The sequence below is a fragment of the Hylobates moloch genome, unplaced genomic scaffold (genome assembly GCF_009828535.3).
Source record: "Hylobates moloch isolate HMO894 unplaced genomic scaffold, HMol_V3 SCAFFOLD_18, whole genome shotgun sequence".
NCBI lineage: Eukaryota > Metazoa > Chordata > Mammalia > Primates > Hylobatidae > Hylobates > Hylobates moloch.
The window spans coordinates 67,023,999-67,040,688 of record NW_026652293.1 but is presented as its reverse complement, the minus strand read 5'-3'; the positions used below and the strand labels follow the sequence as shown (position 1 = coordinate 67,040,688).

General features: G+C 38.9%; 1 protein-coding gene across 8 annotated transcripts in view; it reads left to right on the top strand.

Moving 5' to 3' along the window:
* The window catches only part of TARBP1 (TAR (HIV-1) RNA binding protein 1), a 90,941-nt gene that overhangs the window by 44,794 nt on the left and 29,457 nt on the right, over window positions 1-16,690 (top strand). For 7 of the 8 annotated variants that reach the window (XR_009210900.1, XR_009210901.1, XR_004245173.2 and 4 more), the window contains 9 exons: window positions 759-920; window positions 4,082-4,296; window positions 4,682-4,943; window positions 5,033-5,221; window positions 6,592-6,782; window positions 6,970-7,041; window positions 8,538-8,658; window positions 13,532-13,642; window positions 15,778-15,927. Coding sequence is in view for 5 of the 8 variants with exons in the window: in XM_032137586.2 (XP_031993477.1) it covers window positions 759-920; window positions 4,082-4,296; window positions 4,682-4,943; window positions 5,033-5,221; window positions 6,592-6,782; window positions 6,970-7,041; window positions 8,538-8,658; window positions 13,532-13,642; window positions 15,778-15,927 (1,473 nt within the window). In the remaining 3 variants the exon portion in view is untranslated. The remainder of the gene's footprint in view (window positions 1-758; window positions 921-4,081; window positions 4,297-4,681; window positions 4,944-5,032; window positions 5,222-6,591; window positions 6,783-6,969; window positions 7,042-8,537; window positions 8,659-13,531; window positions 13,643-15,777; window positions 15,928-16,690) is intronic. The other variant, XM_032137588.2, reaches the window with a different exon arrangement.

Genomic DNA, 16,690 nt, shown 5'->3' with positions numbered 1-16,690 from the left:
TGGTATAGTAATGATATATTAATATAGTAATAATTTCTCCCATTGATTCCTTCAGAAACCCTGTGATGGATAAATATTACTATAGTATGGACAAGGACAAGGTTAGGCAGTGACTGTGCATTCAGCACAATTATGGCACATTTCACAATTGAGTCATCCATCTCCCCACCTGGATTATGAGATCTTAACACAATAAGGCTTAGTAACGAAGAGTTAAATAACTTGTCCTATGTCACAGGGCTAGTTATTTAACTAGCATAGTAGAGCTGAATCCATTTTTTTCTGGGTTTATGAGTCAAAAAATTTGCATTTAAGTTGTTTAACCTCTCTGAAACTTAGTTGTCTTATGAAAGTGGGACAGTGATCTTTTTTGTGAGAAGTGATTTTTGTAAACAGTGGAAGTAGTCATTGTTATAACTGTTATCGTTATTATTTATGATGTACTAGCCCTGGGACGTAAGAATTGGTAGATGGTAATTTCTGCCATCTAAGGTCTGCCTCACAGGTGGGGAGACAGGTGACTCAATTGTGAAATGCACCATAATTGTGCTGAATGCACAGTCACTGTGTAAGCACAGAGAAGGAGGTCCTTAGCTCTGCATGGGAGGTTATGGAAGGCTGCTTGGAGAAAAGAACTTATTTTCTCATCATTGTCTTGTTGTGGTCCTTTAAGTAAACTTTTCCTGCCTGAAGGATTGTAGTTTTGTGAAAATCATGGACCTTGCTTGTACCCTCAAGTGTTTTAATCCTTGTCTTAGGTTTCAGATCTGGACCGTTGCCATTTATACCTGATGGTGTTAACTGAGCTTATAAATCTGCATTTGAAGGTTGGGTGGAAAAGGGGTAACCCTATTTGGAGAGTTATTTCTCTTTTGAAAAATGCTTCCATTCAGCATCTTCAAGAGATGGACAGCGGACAGGTAAGCCTCTTTGATTCAAGGTTTGTAGTTATCTTGAATAAGGCATACAGGGAATACATGTTCAGTTATTAAACACTATTTTGATACCATACAAAGCGTTAACTAAAATTCAGTTTTAAAATAGTACCCTCTGGTGATAAGATGTGGTTAAGATTGATAACTCTTTTTTTTTTTTTGGAGACGGAGTCTCGCTCTGTCACCCAGGCTGGGGTGCAGTGGTATCATCTTGGCTCACTGCAACCTCCACCTCCTGGGTTCAGGTGATTCTCCTGCCTCAGTCTCCTGAGTAGCTGGGATTACAGGTGCATGCCACCATGGCTGGCTAATTTTTCTATTTTTTAGTGGAGACGGGTTTTACCATGTTAATCAGGCTAGTCTCGAACTCCTGACCTCGTGATCCGCCCGCCTCGGCCTCCCAAAGTGCTGGGATTACAAGTGATACTCTTAATATAATTTTAAACATATAAGAGGCATTGATCTTAAAATCATTTAGATATAGACATTTCACCTGTGCTAGGTCTTTTGCCTAAACGTGTCCAGTAAAGGACATTTTATAGTCTGACATCATTGCCCTCCATGCTTGGCTTCCTACCTCATTTTTCAGCCTAGCTGTGCACTGTCCACTGCCTTTCCCCCTCCTTCCCACAGTGCCATGACGTTGCAGCCACTCTAGGCTACTTAGAGTTTTACAAATTACAAGCATGTGTCCTATCTTCCTCATGGAGGCTGTCATTCAGTCTGGTCCCTCCATGGAGAATGAGTGCCCTCTCCTCCAGCATACACTTGGCAGCATCTGGTCTCCCCTTTTATGGACCAACTGGAATCTCTTTTCTCTTAGAGGTCTTCTTTGATTAGTATCTCACTCTTCTTCATCTTCCTGTTGCTCTTTATGCCTCATTTATAGTGTGTATTTCCATCTTTCTTGTTTTTGGAGTAATGTATGCATATATATCTTTTCCTATATATATATATATATATTTGAAACAGAGTCTCGCTCTGTCACCCAGACTGAGTGCAGTGGCGTGATCTTGGCTCACTGCAGTCTCAGCCTCCTGGGTTCAAGCAATTCTCCTATCTCAACCTCCTGAGTAGCTGGGACTATAGGCGTGTGCCACCATGCCTGGCTAATTTTTGTATTTTTAGTAGAGATGGGGTTTTGCCATGTTGGCCAGGGTGGTCTCGAACTCCTGACCTCAAGCAATCTGCCCGCCTCAGCCTCCTGAAGTTCTGGGATTGTAGGTGTGAGCCACAGCACCTGGCCTCAAGGCATTTTTTTTTTTTTTTTTTTTTTTTTGGAGACGGAGTTTGGCTCTTTTGCCAAGTCTGGAGTGCAGTCGTGCAATTGGCTCACTGCAACCTTGGCCCCCCAGGTTCAAGCGATTCTCGTGCCTCAGCCTCCCGAGTAGCTGAGATTGTAGGTGCCCGCCACCATGCCCGGCTAATTTTTGTGTTTTTAGTAGAGATGGAGTTTCACCATCTTGGCCAGGCTGGTTTTGAACTCCTGACCTAGGTGATCCACCCACCTCAGCCTCCCAAAGTGCTGGGATTACAGGCATGAGCCACCACGCCTGGCCAAGGCATTTCTTAAACATGGCACAATAAGGCTTAGTAATGAAGAGCACAGGCTTTGGAATTAGAGTTGCTGGGTTTGAATTCTGGCTTTATTTTTGCTAACTGTGTGACCTACATTATTTAACCCCTCTGTGTCTCATTTACTGCACCTGCAAAATGGGGATTATAGAGCTGATGTGGGAATTAAAGAAAGCTCATACATGTTAAGTCTTTAGAACTGTACCTGGCAGATAGAAAGTCCTCAATAAAAGTTAGCCATTTTCACTTAACATGTGGTAAGAGTTTAATTAGTTGAACTCAATCAGTCTAACTAGTCCGGGCTACTAAGAAAAACAAGAAGGTACTCGACTGCTTTAATAATTTAATTTTATTCTAGGAGGAAATGATAAAGAAGATGATTAATATTTCAGCATCCTGTCTAGTACCTATTGGTCTGTTAGTGTTATGAAAGAACATTGTGAGTTCTAAATATACAACCAAACCATGAACCATGCCACAGTAACTCTTATTCTTAAAAATTGGCTTCCTTTAGTAATTCACTGAATTACATTAAGGTTAGCGGGGACCATAGTTGGCTCAAAGGTAACACTAAATTCTATTTCATATGTTGGCAGTGTTGATATGTAAAATTTTTCTGTGGAGATGGTTGATTTATTTTTGGAGAGTGAGAGAGGGGTATGGAATAAGTAGAAATTTCCTTTCTGATACAGACATTACTGGTTGGGAGTATTTGAGGGAACTGCTGTAATCTCTCAGTGCTGTTGTTTTCTGTGTCTGACTTCTTGCCTGCACTCCTAGCTTGGTGAGAGATTGTTGATTTTCTCTTTAAGTATAGCCCAGGTTGTCTTGACTACCCTCCCCTACATGTAGAGTTCCAAGTGTTTTACTTGCAGTAACCCATTTGCTTAATTTTCACAATAACCCCGTGAAGTAGATTCTGTTACTGTCCCCATTTTACAGATGAGAAAACTAAGGTGTAGTATGTCTACACTCATACTGGTAATAGCACGTCTACACTCATACTGGTAGTAGCACAGAGCTAGGATTCAGACCTGGGCTTTGTGGTTCCTGAGTCCAGCTCTTAACTGCTGGGCTACGTGACTTCTCCAAAAGTAGCGTGCAGCTGATTGAGGGAATTATTTGTAACCTAGAGCCTTTTATTTATTTTTTTTTAACATGTTTCGGCAGACAGTTAAAATAAGGCTCACCCATAGGAATGCTGCGTGCAAATGTGTATGCGAGTAGGAGAAAGGTCAAGAAGGACTTACACACAGCTTTGAGTTCTGTACGTAGTGTATCTGTCATGTACTAGTTCCAGGTACCTGTTTACCAAATGAAAAGAACCCATTGTTGTCTTAATCTAAATTGCTGAGTTCTTATTGCTACTTTAAAATTGTCCACTGCCAATCTGTAGAGAAGTAGTGGAAGTGAGTGATGTGTATTGGATTTCCTTTTATTTCTCCTGATATTCAGGAGCAGGCAGGAAGAGGGAAAAGGAGAGCTTGAGCTTTCCATAGACTGGCAACTGAGGTCATTACTGATTAAGACTTGCGCCTATTAAATAAAACATTGTCATATTTCCTTTTCAGGAGCCAACACTTGGAAGTCAGATTCAGAGAGTAGTGAGCATGGCTGCCTTGGCCATGGTGTGTGAGGCCATAGACCAGAGGCCTGAGCTGCAGCTGGACTCTCTCCGTGCTGGGCCCCTGGAAAGCTTCCTTTCCTCTCTTCAGCTCAATCAGACGCTGCAGAAGCCCCACGCAGAGGAGCAGAGCAGTTATGCTCACCCCTCAGAGTGCAGCAGGTACAGGGAAGGTTAAGGCTTAAAAATCCATTTCTGTTGTTGTCATCGTGGGTTCATGATTGCCCAACATTTTGGAGCTGAAGCTCCATTCAGGATGAAAGTGTGGTATAACATTATTCATCTCTGTTACTGGAGACTTGCTGACTTTTCTGCATCTAGTTTTCACTGAATCATTTAAGATGAGCAAAAGTACCTACTTTCAGAGAAGTTAGAAAATTAAGGTTTATGTGGTTTCCTTAGTTTTTGGTAGATAGACTGTTTGATAATGACCATTTATATCTGTACACTGCCCCCCAACGCCTTTAGAAAGGATAATGTGCTACGTGCAAAAGATGTGGAGGCAAGTTGGGGAAGTATGGCCTAGTAACTTTATTTTTTATTTCAGTGTTTTGGAAGAATCGTCATCTTCCCAAGGATGGGGAAAAATTGTTGCACAATATATTCATGATCAATGGGTGTGCCTCTCTTTCCTGTTGAAAAAATATCACACCCTTATACCAACCACAGGGAGTGAAATTCTGGAACCGTTTCTACCTGCCGTTCAGATGCCAATAAGGACTTTGCAGTCTGCACTAGAAGCCCTCACAGTTCTTTCTTCTGATCAAGTTTTACCAGTGTTCCATTGCTTGAAAGTGTTAGTTCCCAAGGTAAGATAGAGTGAAACATGAATTGAATAGTAACTATAGGAGTGGCAGTCAAGTTTCTGAAATAAGTATGTTTTTTTTTTTTCTACCAGCTTCTGACTTCCTCTGAATCACTCTGCATAGAGTCTTTTGACATGGCTTGGAAAATTATATCTTCTTTAAGCAACACTCAGCTGATATTCTGGCCTAATTTAAAAGCTTTTGTTCAGTTTGTTTTTGATAACAAAGTTCTTACCATTGCTGCCAAAATCAAGGGCCAGGCATATTTCAAAATAAAAGAGGTAACTAACTTTCTTTTCTTTTTGCTTTTCTTTTCATGTGTGTGAGCTTCAGCACATGAGGAACATGAGAGTTATATTCGCAATTAGATTTTTGGTTCTTTATTCCTTCAGTCAAAAATAGTTTTGAACCTTCTTAAATATCAAGAGTAAGAATGAGAAAATCTGACAAATGTAAAAGAGAAGGTACAAAACAGTAGCTTGGAGCCACATCTGCCTCAGAAATGGTTTGTTTGGTTCATACAGTATTGAAAATTTTGATTACCTGGCAACTTTTAATTGTTGGGAAATCTGGCCAGGCATGGTGGCTCATGCCTGTGATCCCACCACTTTGAGAGGCCGAGGCAGGTGGATCACTTGAGGTCAGGAGTTCAAGACAAGCCTGGCCAACGTGGCAAAACCCTGTCTCTGCTAAAAATACAAAAATTAGCTGGGTGTGGTGGTACATGCGTGTAATCCCAGCTACTCAGGAGGCTGAGGCAGGAGAAGTGCTTGAACCCAGGAGGCGGAGGTTGCAGTGAGCTGAGATCACGCCACTGCACTCCAGCCTGGGCAACAGAGCAAGACTCCGTCTCAAAAAAAAAAAAAATTGGGAAATCTGTATGAAAAACTGGATTTCTTGGAAATGAGGTAATCTAGCAATACTGGTCATTCCTCCATGACAATGTAATTGATCGCTGGGTTGAGTAGGAGTTGGCATGCTCTTTCCACAATCAGTCTCATTTCACCCGGATACTTGAAGGCAGATGTCAGGCGCCATTTGTCATTGCACTTTGGCTGAGGTTTTTTTTTTTTTTATGTAGAGAAATTTTTTCTGACTGTAACCCTTATCAAAAGGTCTTGCTGATTTCTGGAGGTATTTTCGTTTGCAGCCACTGAGATAGTAAGGAACATACCAAGGTGGAATTCCAGTGCACCTCCTCAACCCCAGGGGAACAGGGAGAGTCAGATTCCGTTATTTCTCTGCAGCCCTGTGCTGCCTTTCTTGGTCCTTTTCTGCCCCACAGTACATACTTAGAGACACTGGTCTTTGCTGCCTCAGCCAAAGGAAGGCCACTGGCAAAATGCAAACAAAGGAAGCTGAATGTGTGTGGGGTGAGGTGTTTTCCCCTTTGATTCTACTGCTTTGGTTGTTTCTCTTGAAGAGTTGTGGATGAATATCACTATCAGTAAAATTTTATTTATTTTTATTATCAAGATATGAAATAGTAAGCTTTCTCTGATTATTGATCATCTTGCAAAGTTATTCTAACAGTAATGAATTTAACAGTTTTTAGACTATTCATGATTATGTTGAAACTAAGTAACAGTTTTTAGCAGCACTGATTTTTTTAAAACTAAAAGGATAAAATGACCATTGTATTTTATTCCAGATTATGTACAAGATAATTGAAATGTCTGCTATAAAGACTGGCGTCTTCAATACACTGATAAGTTACTGCTGTCAGTCTTGGATAGTGTCTGCTTCAAATGTGTCCCAAGGATCTTTATCAAGTGCTAAAAATTATAGCGAACTTATCCTTGAGGCTTGTATATTTGGAACTGTGTTTAGGCGTGATCAAAGGTAAAAGATGCTATTATTTCAACTGGTCATAACTTGTATTAAGTGCCTACTTGGGTATAGAATTATGTCTTTGTTTTGAGGCTTTCAATTAAAAGAATATAAATTATTAGTTAACTTTAACCTTGGGGATTTAATTTTTTTTCTATTTAAAACCTGTTGTTCTTTATCAAATGTTTTTTGTGGAAAGACTTGTTCAGGATGTACAGACCTTCATAGAAAACCTTGGACATGACTGTGCGGCGAATATTGTTATGGAAAAGTAAGTATGGTAGATTTTCTCTGTTTTCACATAAATGAGATATTAAAAATTTAACATCATATGACAAACATTCTGTATTTGCTAAATTTAATAAGTGACATCTAATATATTAATAAGATGGGATGAGCCTTCAGAAGTATGTTAGAACTTGTAGTCCCTTGCTAATATATTGTCTTTACATCTTTCAGTATTCACTAGAATTTGATAAAATTTTAAAAGTTTTTAGTGCAGAGTCCAGCATAAACAAGGAAATGGTTATGGAGAGCTTAAAGCCCCTGTCTTTCTTTTGCGGGGATCAGCACAGACACTTTATTCTCCAGTCCTTTTTTTGGCAGTACAGTTTAATATGAAATTAAAATTCACCATTTAACAAGTTAGTATGTTACACACAAAAATAGAATTACTCTTGGAACAGACTCTAAAGTTTTTGGTTTTTTAAAAACTTTATTGAGGTATGATTGACATGTAAAAAGCTGTACATAAGTTAATGTGTACAACTCGATGAGTGTGGGGATAGGCCCTAAAGTTTTGATTTCTGGGATAAAACTATTTTTATCTAACCACTGAATTAATTTTTTTGGAGCTTGTCAAATAGCTTTTTTTCAAGTTTTATCTTTTCACATGGCTTTCAAAAACGTGTATGTGTGTTTATAAAGATGATTAAAATAGCATTGTATCATTCACTCTTATTTTAGAGCTTAGGACATCAAATGATTATAATATTTAGTTATCATAAAGTATTTATTATTCTGAAAGTCCTATGTTTTAAATCATCTGTCACTCATCATTAAATATGTACATTTTTTTCATTGTTTTTAGTTATTTTTTTCTTGGCTGGCTTAGTGTGACAATAAAAGTCAATTTTTCTAGTTGGTGGTTGCCAAATAATTTGATTTTGATTTCTACTAGACAATTGCTTTGTTATTAAATTAAAATATTTATTCACCTTATAACAATTATAATGGAATGTGAACATACTGACGATTTCATTTAATTTATCTTTCCACATTTGGCTACTGAAAATGCCAGGTGTTGAGAGCACACAGTGCTTCCTGAGTTTGCCCTCAGTTGGAGAATGTGCACCGATAGTGTGTGGTATCGCAGGCCATTGATGTGTTTGATGCGCATTCATGCCCCTGAGTGAATGGAGGTATCTGTGGTCCTCTTTCAGGGACAGGCTCATGAGCTGTGATCTGTTTTGTCCACAGATAAGGTATTATTGAACTAGGTTCAGCAGCATGTGCATTGATTCTCCAGAAATCTGAATGAATTTGTGCTCATTCATACTTTCTGTATAGACCCTCCTTGTAATATATCCATTTGTTATCTTCTATTATCTCTTCTAAATTAAAAAGTATTGTCATTAAGTATGGACCTGCTTAATTTTAGAAAACTTTGAGAGGTTTTGATCATGTAATGATATTTGAAACTAATATTTGATGTTATTTTTCTGTTTTGAAAATGTATTAACATAATTTATCATTTAATTTTTTTAGTACTAAGAGAGAAGACCATTATGTGAGAATTTGTGCTATCAAATTCCTGTGTTTATTAGATGGCTCCAATATGTCCCATAAGTTGTTTATGGAGGATCTTGCAATCAAGCTATTAGATAAAGTAAGTGTATTTTACTTTAAATTATCTTTGTTGTTAACAGTCAGAGGTCAGCATTTGCCCTTTATGTTGCTAGAATATGTACTTCCGAATATCTTTTGTCAGGAGAAAACACAAAGTTTATGTTCTGTATTTTTAATTCAGTCTTGATTAGGGCTGGTCACACTGTGGCTCATGCCTATAATCCTAGCACTTGGGAGGCCAAGGCAGCAGAATTGCTTGAGGCCAGGAGTTTGCGACCAGCTGGGGCAACATAGTGAGACCTTGTCTCTACAAAAAGAAAAAAAGAAAAAAATCTTGGTTGGTAATTGTCCAACTCAAGTTTGGTTTTAGAGAACAATAATGATAATGTTTTTCCTGTACCATCTGTACTTCATTCTGTATTTTCCAGTGCCAGTCAAACCCGGTTATGTTTTTTGTTTGTTTGTTTTTTCTTTTTTTGAGACAGAGTCTTGCTCTGTCGCCCAGGCTGGAGTGCAGTGGCATGATCTCAGATCTCGGCTCACTACAATCTCCGCCTCCCAGGTTCAAGTGATTCTCCTGCCTCAGCCACCTGAGTAGCTGGGATTACAGGCAGCTACCACTACGCCCGGCCAATTTTTTTTTTTTTTTTTTTTTTTTGAGACAGAGTTTTGCTCTTGTTGCCCAGGCTGAAGTGCAAAGGCGTGATCTTGGCTCGTTGCAACCTCTGCCTCCTGGATTCAAGCGATTCTCCTGCCTCAGCCTCCCGAGTAGCTAGGATTACAGACATGCGCCACGATGCCCGGCTAATTTTGTATTTTTAGTAGAGATGGGGTTTCTCCATGTTGGTCAGGCTGGTCTCGAACTCCCGACCTCAGGTGATCCACCCTCCTTGGCCTCCCAAAGTGCTGGGATTACAGGCATGAGCCAGTGCGCCTGGCCTAATTTTTGTATTTTTAGTAGAGACAGGGTTTCGCCATGTTGGCCAGGATGGTCTCGAACTCCTGGCCTCAAGTGATCCTCTTGCCTTGGCCTTCCAAAGTGCTGGGATGAGAGGAGTGAGCTACTGTGCTTGGCCCCAGTTATGTTTAGAGTGCTATATTCATACATTGCTTTCTGTAAGAAATGGAATGAAAAAGTAAAAACTGAGAAAATGGCATCAAATGTTAGGAATTGATTGCTGTGATTTGAGAGCCCGTGAAAGATTACCCCAGGATTTGCTTCCATTGTAATATATTGTTATTTCTAGATCTGGGTGTGTGATGTTTGTCTAAGATTGATGAAAATTCCTTATTTATTAGATAAAAACAGTCCAGTTAGGTTGTTTTTGAGCCTGCTAAATCATTTCTAAATGAACACTCTAGTGTCTGAAGAACAGGTTTAATAAATCTGGGGACAAGTTAGGTAGGAAGGGGTAGAGTTGAGCATGGTGCTCTGTTCCCCATGTAATGTTTAAATGACAGATACAGTTACTTGTCATTTAAAGCCGAGGTCAGCAGAGTGCCTGGTCTGCTTTCTGACCTTGGTGTGGACGTATGGATGACTACAGAACTCATGGAAGTCCCTCTGTTAAAACAGGAGTATTCATAATACTTTCATTTTCTGAAGGTAGCAGGTCAGCTTTATTATATAAAACCTTGGAAATATTTTTTATGCAACAATTCCCTCTCTGTAGTGTTGGAGTCAAGGAAGATGTCCCAGAGGAAATAGTATGTTATTGGTTTTCTAAAAGATGAATAGAGTTTAAAGTGATGGGAGCTGGGTATGGGTATTCTATCAGAACAAAAATACACGTTATAATATATATTTAGCTATTTAGATAAGGGGTCAGGGCTAGACATGGTGGCTCATGCCTGTAATCCTAGCACTTTGGGAGGCTGAGGCAGGAGGATTGCTTGAGGTCAGTAGTTTGAAACCAGCCTGGGAAACACAGTGAGTGAGACTCCATCTCAAAAAAAAAAAATTTTTTTTTTCAGAGAAGAGAGAGAGGGGTCAGGAGGGTCTAATCAGGTGACATTTGGGCCGAGCTCTGGATGATTTAAGGAGGACACCTGGAGAGGATGCCGTCCAGAGACCAAGCGAGGAAAGGTAGTGCCGCGTGGAGGACGAGGAGGTTGCAGGCCGGCTGTCGGATTCGGCTGTTTCGGTCACCTCAACAAAGGCATTTCAGTGGAATGGCGGGATGAGAACCGAAGTAGAAACAGTTCAGAAGAAAATGGGAGTTTAGTGAGTGGAGACAGTGAGTATAGAGTCTCTTAGGAGTTTGCCCTAGAAAAGGGAATAAAAGGGGTCGTTCCTGGAGGGGAACCTGGAGTTAAAGAAGGGGCTTTTTAAAGATGGGAGATAATTAGAACATGTTTGTATGTTGAAGGAAATGATCCAGTAGAGAGGGAAAAATGATGGGGAGAGGCCAGCAATAATCACATAGGCGAAATACTAGCCATTCGTACCCACTGGGATGGCTATCAAGAAAACAAACTAAAAATAATGAGCATTGGTGAGGGTGTAGCAAAATTGGAACCCTCATGCACCACTAATGGGAATACAGAACGGTGCAGCTGCTTTGGAAAATGGACTTGAAAAAGCAAAATGCTTGTCTAGAGCAGTAATTCTTAAAGTGTGGTCTCTGGATCAGCAGCGTCAGCATCCCTGGGAACTTGTTAGAAATGCATATTCCTAGGCCCTGCCCCCAGTCTACTGAATCAGAAGCTCCGGGGGTGGTGCCCAGCACTCTGTTTTAATGAGCCCTTGTGATTCTGGAGCTGATACAGTTTAAGAACTATTGGTCTAGCAATAATGAAGGCCCAGATACAGCTGGAATACATATTTTTAAATGTTTAATTTTTGTGGGTCTATAGTAGGTGTATATATTTATGGGGTGTATGAGATATTTTGATATAGGCATACAATGTGTAATAATTACATCAGGTAAATGAGATATGTCACCTCAAGCATTTATCCTTTATGTTACAAACAATCCAGTTATACTGTTAGTTATTTTAAAATGTACAATAACTTACTGTAGACTGTAGCCACCCTGTTGTACTATCAAATACTAGATCTTATTCATTCTAAGTATATTTTTATATTCATTAGCCATCCCCACACCCTCCCCCTACCACCACTACCCCTCCCAGCCTCTGTGGCAACCATCATTCTGTTTTCTATCTCCATGAGTTCAATCGTTTTATTTTTTAGCTCCCACAAATAAGTGAAAACATGCGAAGTTTGTCTTTTTGTGCCTGGCTTATTTCACTGAACATAATGACCTCCAGTTCCATCCGTGTTGTTGCAGATGACAGGATCTCATTCTTTTTTATGGCTAAATAGTATTCCATTGTGTGGAATACATATTTTTAATGAAGTCAGTTGTGGCTGGTGATTTTTATTTTCTTCAGTAGTACCTGGCCACGAGTTAAACAGACTAGTAGAGAAAAGATATTCTGAGTAAAGGAGCACACTGAGTGGAACAAGTAGAAAGACAGAAGAAGATTTTGAGCTGAAAGGGAATTTTAGAATTCTCAACTTCCAGTTGAGAGTGGTGACTTGGTGAGGTCCTAAGGGCAGCTTTCTTGACATGAAGATGCTTCTCCTGAATGCATGAATGATCCACCCTACTGATTCCATTTTTAGTTGCATTGAGGTTGAGCAGTATGTGAAACCTAAACCCACCTATATCAGAGGAAAATTTCTTAACAGAAATTATATAGAGATTATGAGATTTTAAACATCATTGGGAGTCATTAAAATCTATATTAATTTAGCTATTGTCATGAAACTTTATATACACTAAAATGCAGAGAACAAGATTATGGAAGAAGAAAGGTCAGAGAAGTTATGAAGTAGATGAGGATCATCTACATTATGTGAAAATGGCTTTGGAGGTGGTGAATGACTTTTCACCTTTAAGACGTTTGAGAATGTTATACCTTCAGTGCCATCTTGCTTTATGGCCAAAGCACTAATAGTTATGGTGATAAAAGCAAACCTTGCAGCTGGCTGAATTTAGGCAGCACAAGCCATGAAAAGCCAGGGAGAGCTCTATGTTACTAGGAAAGGCTCAGTGCTGCCATTTTCTTGTGTCTAGAGACACATCATGTGTAGAGATGCCTTGCACTGTCCGTGTACTGGGGTGGCTTCTGTCTTAGTGGTGTTTGCATCAGATTGTAGATACCAGTATTCCAAATGTGAATATGACACGGGGGCACAAGGTGAGAAGTGCCTGTGAGGTACATGGTAATATGTGGCAATATATATCCAGTATCTCAATCTCTTTTCGCCCCTGGAACCCATAGCTCCCAGTTTTTTGGCCCCCTTCTAATTTTGAAAACACTTAGTCAGGCGCCATGGCTCATGCCTGTAATCCTAGCACTTTGGGAGGCTGAGGCGGGTGGATCACCTGAGGTCAGGAGCTCAAGGCCAGCCTGGCCAACATGGTGAAACCCCATCTCTACTGAAAATACAAAAGTTAGCCGGGTGTGTTGGCATGCACCTGTAATCCCAGCTACTCAGGAGGCTGAGGCAGGAGAATTGCTGGAACCTGGGAGGCGGAGGTTGCAGTGAGCTGAGATCACGCCACTGCACTCCAGCCTGGGCAACAGAGTGAGACTCCATCTCAAAAAAGAAAACAAACAAAGAAACAAAAAAACATGTAAGTTGAAAGCAACTAAGTTCAGTGTTTGAAGTGTTTTATTTAAAAAATTTTTTATTTTTCTTAATCACTCAGCCCAAAATGTCAATGTTTGAAATATTTTAAGGTGCCATTCTTGTTCTTATCCTCCTAACTGCTTTTTGGGGGAACAAAAAGCCCTGTGCCTAATTTAAGCCTCTTACATTTCAAGTTGTCATTGATTTTTTCATTAATCACAAATTAAATAGACAATTTAAAATTGACTCCCTTCCTTCTCCTTTCCAGGATGAATTAGTATCCAAGTCCAAAAAACGCTACTATGTGAATTCTCTACAGCACAGAGTGAAAAACCGAGTGTGGCAGACTCTGCTGGTACTTTTCCCTAGACTTGATCAGGTATCGTATTTTTATTATATTTGTACCTTTGAAGCGTACGATTTCATGACTGAACTATTTTGCAGAAACTATCATACACTGTTTTAAAATTGCAAAAGATGTTTCAAATTTATTCTGCAGTTCTTAAAATTGAAGTTATTCAAAAGTTTTTATTAACAGAGAGAATACCAAGGCAATTAGGTATTGTAGAAATAAGTTAGAAGTGGGTTTACGTGGCCCCATTTAATATTTTTTCCCTTCGGTATTTTAATGTGACATTTTAACTGTTTAAAGTCTGATTTGCCATTTGATTAGAAAATGCAAATACTTCTAATTTTCTGTAGCTACGTTATTTTGGAGTGTTACACTGTTTTGGATTATCTGTACTGTAGAAACCAGGCAAATTGTATCATTTGGGATGGGAATATTGTTTCACATGGTGGATTTCCTTGCCCTTAACTTCATGAATAGTGTGACCATATAAACCAGCTAAGGAAAGGCCAAGTATCTTACAACAAAGTATCTTTATCCAAAGTTATCTTTTCTGTTCCCTGAGGAGGCAAGAAACAGTTGAATGGACGATCTGATTTTTCTAACCATCTTTGCTTAATATTCCTGTTGAGAAAATAGATCATCATTATGAGAAAGTGATGGTATATAACTCATGCAATTTTAAAAAACATTTTTCAATGCAAAAAACATCCTTCAGACATTAAAATTTCCTACTGTCCTCCCTACCTTCTTTTAAATGTGTGACAGAATTAAAAAATATATATACTAGCCTCTTTCTTTACAATCTTATGAAGTCTTATATCTGTGAGAGAGAAATATTTCAGTAACAGTGTAAGTATATAAGTATATTCAAATAAAACTATTTGGAATAATTTAAGAGGAAATAGCTAAAAGAATTGCTTCTGGGGAGTAGTTCTGATGGATGTGGGGGGTGGGGGAGGTTGCTGTTTTTCATCACAGGTCTTTTAGTATTATTTGATTTAAAGTACATCATTAAACATAAGGATGCATTAAAAAAGGAAACATTTTAGAAATGCTCAACTAGATTACTGAGAGCATTTTTCTCTCAGAATGGAGAGGGTCTCCTAGAGAGAAGGGTGATGTTGGAGAGGGTGGGGAAATGTCCCAGCGGGCACACTTGCAAGGAAAAGGAAAGCTAGCAGTCTGTTATGGAGCTCAGAGTTGTAAACTGTTATGTCTGATGGTTTTGTTTAACCTTCATAATAGTCTTCCAAGGTAGGCCATACATATTCTCATTTTGCCTCTAAGAGCACTGCAGTTGAGAGAGGTTAGGTGTCCTGCCTGAGAGGTTACACAGCTAGTGGTGAATGATAGAGATAGAATTCAAAATCAAACGTAACTACAAAATGTATGCTCCACTTTATGACACTATCTCAGGGCTTAAAATGAGCCCTTTTGCTCTTTTTCTACTAAGTAGAAATTCTTGTAAGATTTTTCTTCTTTAAAATAAAGAAATATACATAATACATATTACTTTTATATGCTTATATAGATAGATATTGTTTTTCACCTGCTACTTAGATAGGTTCGGTCCCCCTGATAGAAATACAGTTTTGAAGAGGAGAGGGTGGAAGAGGGAAAGATGATTTTGGAGCTCAAGGTCTTAGCCAGAGAACAGTGTGGTAGTTGTGGGGCAACACAGACCATGAGGGCAGGAGGACGATGAGCCTGAACAGAGGGCTCAGTGGCCCAAGACCTGCCCCTCTGGGATGCTGTTTCCCGCCTGCTGACTTCAGTCTCTGTGCCATCCCTTGTTACAAGGTTTAAGCCCTGGCATCTTGGCAGATCTTGATTTGAGCCTGAATTCTTCCACACTCACTAGGTATGTGACTTTGGGAAGGTTATTCAGCTTTTCTGAGTCTTTTCCTTTCCCTGTAAAAATACAGGTGATGAATAACCTTCCTTATAGATAGAACTGATTTCCAGGTAAATTATAAAGTACTAAATGAAGGTACTTCATCATTATATTTTAATCAGTAGTTTTTAGAGTCTCTTTGCTTGGAGAGTTGTAGATCCAATAAATTACTTATGATACAAACTTTAAGCTATTTTATTTTAAATGGAGACTATTTTTAATTAAAATGAATAACTGTAACTGTTTAATTGTGAACTTTTTTTCTCAGAATTTCTTGAATGGAATTATTGACAGGATTTTCCAGGCTGGTTTCACCACCAATCAAGCATCCATAAAATATTTTATAGAATGGATTATTATATTGATTCTTCATAAATTCCCTCAGTTTCTTCCAAAGTTCTGGGATTGTTTTTCTTATGTAAGTAAAGAATATTTTTTATATATTTTTAAACTAAGACATGATTTTGACAATGCTGGGAGATTTGTTTCACTTAAATAGTTGTTTCTGACTCTCAGTTGCCCTGTTGTATTGACATCATATGTTATGTTTTGCAAGATCTGAATTAATTCAGAAGACAGAAATCCCTGGCATTCATTTTGAATATTTCATAGTTTTTGAGAGCTGTTCTGTTGAACAAAATAAAGATGGAAAAGGCGTTTGTCATTAAGAAGTAAGGGAAATAGGTGCATTCTATATTCTTATTTACCAAGCAGTGTCTCTGTTTGATCTTAGAAATATGAATGATGAGGAATTAATTGCATTCCGTAAAATTAAAAAAAAGGTTTTGGGAGATTTCAAACATAACATAGAAAGAATAGAAGTAATATCAGTTCATTTCCTTTCTTGTTTCATCTGTACCCTCACACACTCCCCTAATCGCTTTCCAACTTTTCTAATATATTGAAAATCTTATTTATTTATTTGTTTATTTATTTATTTTTCTCCATTCTCTCACTTATTTTTTTTTTTTATTATACTTTAGGTTTTAGGGTACATGTGCACAATGTGCAGGTTTGTTACATATGTATCCATGTGCCGTGTTGGCTTGCTGCACCCATTAACTCGTCCTAATGCTGTCCCTCCCCCCATTCCTTCTGACACTATTCCAATCGATAGAAAAAGAGGGAATCCTCCCTAACACATTTTATGAGGCCAGCATCGTCCTGATACCAAAGCCTGG